This window comes from Frankliniella occidentalis, unplaced genomic scaffold (assembly GCF_000697945.3).
Source record: "Frankliniella occidentalis isolate FOCC.00 unplaced genomic scaffold, Focc_3.1 Scaffold33, whole genome shotgun sequence".
In the NCBI taxonomy this organism is placed as follows: Eukaryota; Metazoa; Arthropoda; class Insecta; order Thysanoptera; family Thripidae; genus Frankliniella; species Frankliniella occidentalis.
The window spans coordinates 90714-93890 of record NW_026267163.1 but is presented as its reverse complement, the minus strand read 5'-3'; the positions used below and the strand labels follow the sequence as shown (position 1 = coordinate 93890).

The following is a 3177-nucleotide window of genomic DNA, read 5'->3' as shown; positions in this document are numbered from 1 at the left end:
GGGGCGCGGTGGGGGGATGAAAACTACAAAAAGCAAGGAGGGGAGGCGAGGGCGGGTGCGGAGGGTCGGCAACAGCGCCGCCGCCGAGAGAAAAGAAAAGAGAGGGAGGCAAGCCGAGGCGCGGACGAAATAAATTACAAGGCGGGCTGTGGACGCGGAGCTCCCTGGGGACGCGCAGCTCCCCGCTGCTTACCTGTGTTCGGGACACAGCGGGCTGCGAGCGCCTCCAGCCCCGGCAGCGGCGCCGGCGCCGTGGGAGCTGTGGGCCCCGCCGTGGGCCCCGCCTGGGCTGCGGCCCCCCGCGCCGCCCCGCCGCGGCCGGCGGTGCCTCCGCGGGGACGCGCCGCCCTCCCTGCCGGACTCGTCCGAGGAGCCCGAGCCCGAGTGGCCGGGGCTGGGGTCGCCGTAGCCGTGCGCGCCGAGGGCGCCGTGCACCGAGCAGGGCGCGAGCTGCGGGAGCAGAGGTCGACGGTCAGGTCAGACACAAAAACACATCAGCACAGTGATCGCCGTAGTGAACGTACCTCGTCGGGGGTGGCGCGCGGCGACGCGGCGCGGAGCCCGTCGTGCACCGCGGGGCTGCGCACCATGGCGCCGTTGGCGTCCAGCACCGCGGCGCCCCTCCCCGACGGCCCCGCCGGCCCGGCGCCGCGACCCGGGGAACGACCAGGACTGTGCCGGTCCTTAGCGGCTCGCCTCCCGTTCGGCGTCCTCTTGCCCGCCGCCTCCCTCGCCCCGGCGGCACCCACGGCCCCCGGGCCCTCCGGCACAAAGTCCAGCTTGAAGGCGCGCTTGACCCTCCGCTTCTCCTCCTCCGTCCAGTCTCTGCGCGTCCTGCAAGTGGAAAATGTTAAGATACCATTGTGATTAAAACAGATTCACCAAAAAACATGAATTTGTTGAAATGTTTACGTAGTGAATTTGAATTTCGTGGCATTTTTTCTAAGTGTCCCCCAAAATTGTTTAGTACTCAGACACCAGAAAATAAAAATTTTACCTCGTCCTCTGTATCTGGTCCTCGTCGTCGTCCTCAGCCGGAGACTCGTAGTAGCCCGATGACGAGCAGTGTCCGCTGTGCTCCTCGTCTGACACGGACCCCGGCTTTATCAGGTGGGCGTGCCTCAGGGCCTGCTTGTGCTGCTGCTGCTGCTGTTCCAGCTGCTGCTGTTGCTGTTGCTGAAGTTGCTGCTGTTCCTGCTGCTGCTTCAACTGCTGTTGCTTCAAGAGCTGCAGTTTCTGTTCTTCGATTTCGAGCTGCTGTTGCAACTGCTGCTGTTGCTGCAGTTGTTGCTCGCGGGTAAGTTGCTGTTGCTGCTGTTGTAGCAATTGTTGGTCACGAAGCAATTTCTCCCGAAGTTGTTTCTTCCGTAGCTGCTGTTGCATCTTCTCCTTCTGCTGCTGTTCCAGCTGTTGCTGCTGTTGCTGCTGCTGCGCCTGTATGTGGCATCGCCGCTTCTGTTCGATGTTCTGCTCATCCTTGCCGTACTTGTGGTGGAGCGCCGTGTCCACCGAGCTACCCTCGACGCTGTAACTGTCAAACAAAATCATGCTCGACGGATAATGGACAAATTTTGTAAGTTGCCCCGTAAAACAGTGCCTCTGCCTCTGCCTCGGCCTCTGCTCTTGCCCCTCCGCTACTCCAAGGCCTCACCTGCCACAGCTGCTGCTCTCATCGGCACTGAGCGGGGTGCCCGATCTTAGGCCCAGCGGCGGCTCCGGGAGCGGCTTGGCGCGAAGTGTCTGGCCCTCACTGGAGCTTTCGTCGGGGGCCAGTGGCGCCATCTGGAACGAGAAAGAAAGAAAAAATGTCATAAAGCATTATTAGGGCAAACAAAAAAAGTTGTCAAAGAAATAAACGAGTTATTTTTTTGTAACTAAAGTTAATTATGATAAATGAAAGTTTTAAATTAAATGCGAAAAGTACCAGGTCTACAGAGCCTTCTGCCATGGCCTCTCACGGCCCGAGCCAGTTGGCAATCCGCCAGCAAGCGTCTTCGGTACAGTCTAACTAACTTGGACGAGGTGGTGGACGAGGCGAATCAGACACATGGCGGCCTGTTTCACATTGACGTACCTGGTGCTGCTCCTCGCACACCGCGTCCGTCCGCGACAGGCTGTAGTGACTGGAAGCGCTCTCGAAAGAGCTGCCGCCGCCGTTCCGGACCGCCTCCCTGCCCGCTTGGTGGTCGCCGCCGACGCCGGCCGCCGCGTCGTCCCCCGCCGCCCCGGCGCCGTCCTCGGGCGGCACCGCGGCCCCGGAGCGCCGCGACGACGTGTCGGTGCCCGAGTTGTTCTCGGTGGCCGTGGCGTAGTCCTCGGTGGTCGTGTCGTGCTCGGAGATGTCCGTCCTGGGCCCGCCGGCGCCGTCCCGACCCGACGGCCCCGACACCGAGGAGGGGCCTTCTGCAAAGCGAGCCAGAGTTTAGGCATGCGGAACACAACACCAGCGCGCGATGCGTTTCTTAGTGTACTCACTGTACACTTGCTGCTCTTCCCGCCGCTGTTGTTTGGGCTGCTTGTGGCTACGCAAACAGAGAGAAATCGAGTTATCACCGAGGTTGCCACCCCGCCAAGACACACGAACACGACGACGGTCAGCCCGCGTCAGCCCGGCGGGCAGGCAACGCCGCCGCGCCAGTGTCGCAGGTGTTGCCTACCCGCCGCCTCGCGGGCGCCTCCCGTCAGCTAACGCTAGTCCGCTCACGCTCACCTGTCGGCCGCCTGCTGCTGGCGGTGGTTCTGCTGCTCGCGAGCCGCAGTGATGGTCACGATCGGAGGCTGCGGCCGCGGCTGCGAGGAAAACATTCAAGTGTGAGGTCAGGTTCAACACCCCAAAAGGCCTAATGATCCCCAGAAAGAAGGTCGGGAGGTTCCGGTTTTCGTTCGTTCGTTCTCTCTCTCTCTCTGTCTCTTTCTTTCACTCTCTTTCTTTCACTCTCTTTCTCTCACTCTCTTTCTTTCACTCTCTTTCTCTCACTCTCTTTCTTTCACTCTCTTTCTCACTCTCTCTCTCGCTCACTCTCTTACTCCCTCACCCACTCGCTCGCTCGCTCACTCACTCACATAGGTAAAGAGAGAGGGGAGGCTAAACAGCGCGTTCGTCACTGCCACAGCGCATCCCCCTCCCCGGCGCCGTGTCAGCCGCATCAGCCCCGTGTTTGTGATGGCGGTGTATGG

The 3177-nt window shown here is 61.3% G+C and overlaps 1 protein-coding gene across 1 annotated transcript in view; it reads right to left on the bottom strand.

Moving 5' to 3' along the window:
* LOC127749127 (alpha-protein kinase 1-like) overlaps positions 1 to 2842 on the bottom strand; it is a 9871-nt gene extending 7029 nt beyond the window's left edge. The window contains exons 1-7 of the mRNA XM_052265969.1: positions 2711 to 2842; positions 2476 to 2522; positions 2075 to 2403; positions 1652 to 1782; positions 998 to 1531; positions 525 to 834; positions 194 to 450 (exon numbers count right to left, since the gene is read on the bottom strand). Of these exons, the coding sequence (XP_052121929.1) occupies positions 194 to 450; positions 525 to 834; positions 998 to 1531; positions 1652 to 1782; positions 2075 to 2403; positions 2476 to 2522; positions 2711 to 2805 (1703 nt within the window). The 5' untranslated portion in view covers positions 2806 to 2842. The remainder of the gene's footprint in view (positions 1 to 193; positions 451 to 524; positions 835 to 997; positions 1532 to 1651; positions 1783 to 2074; positions 2404 to 2475; positions 2523 to 2710) is intronic.
* Positions 2843 to 3177: the final 335 nt, after the last annotated feature.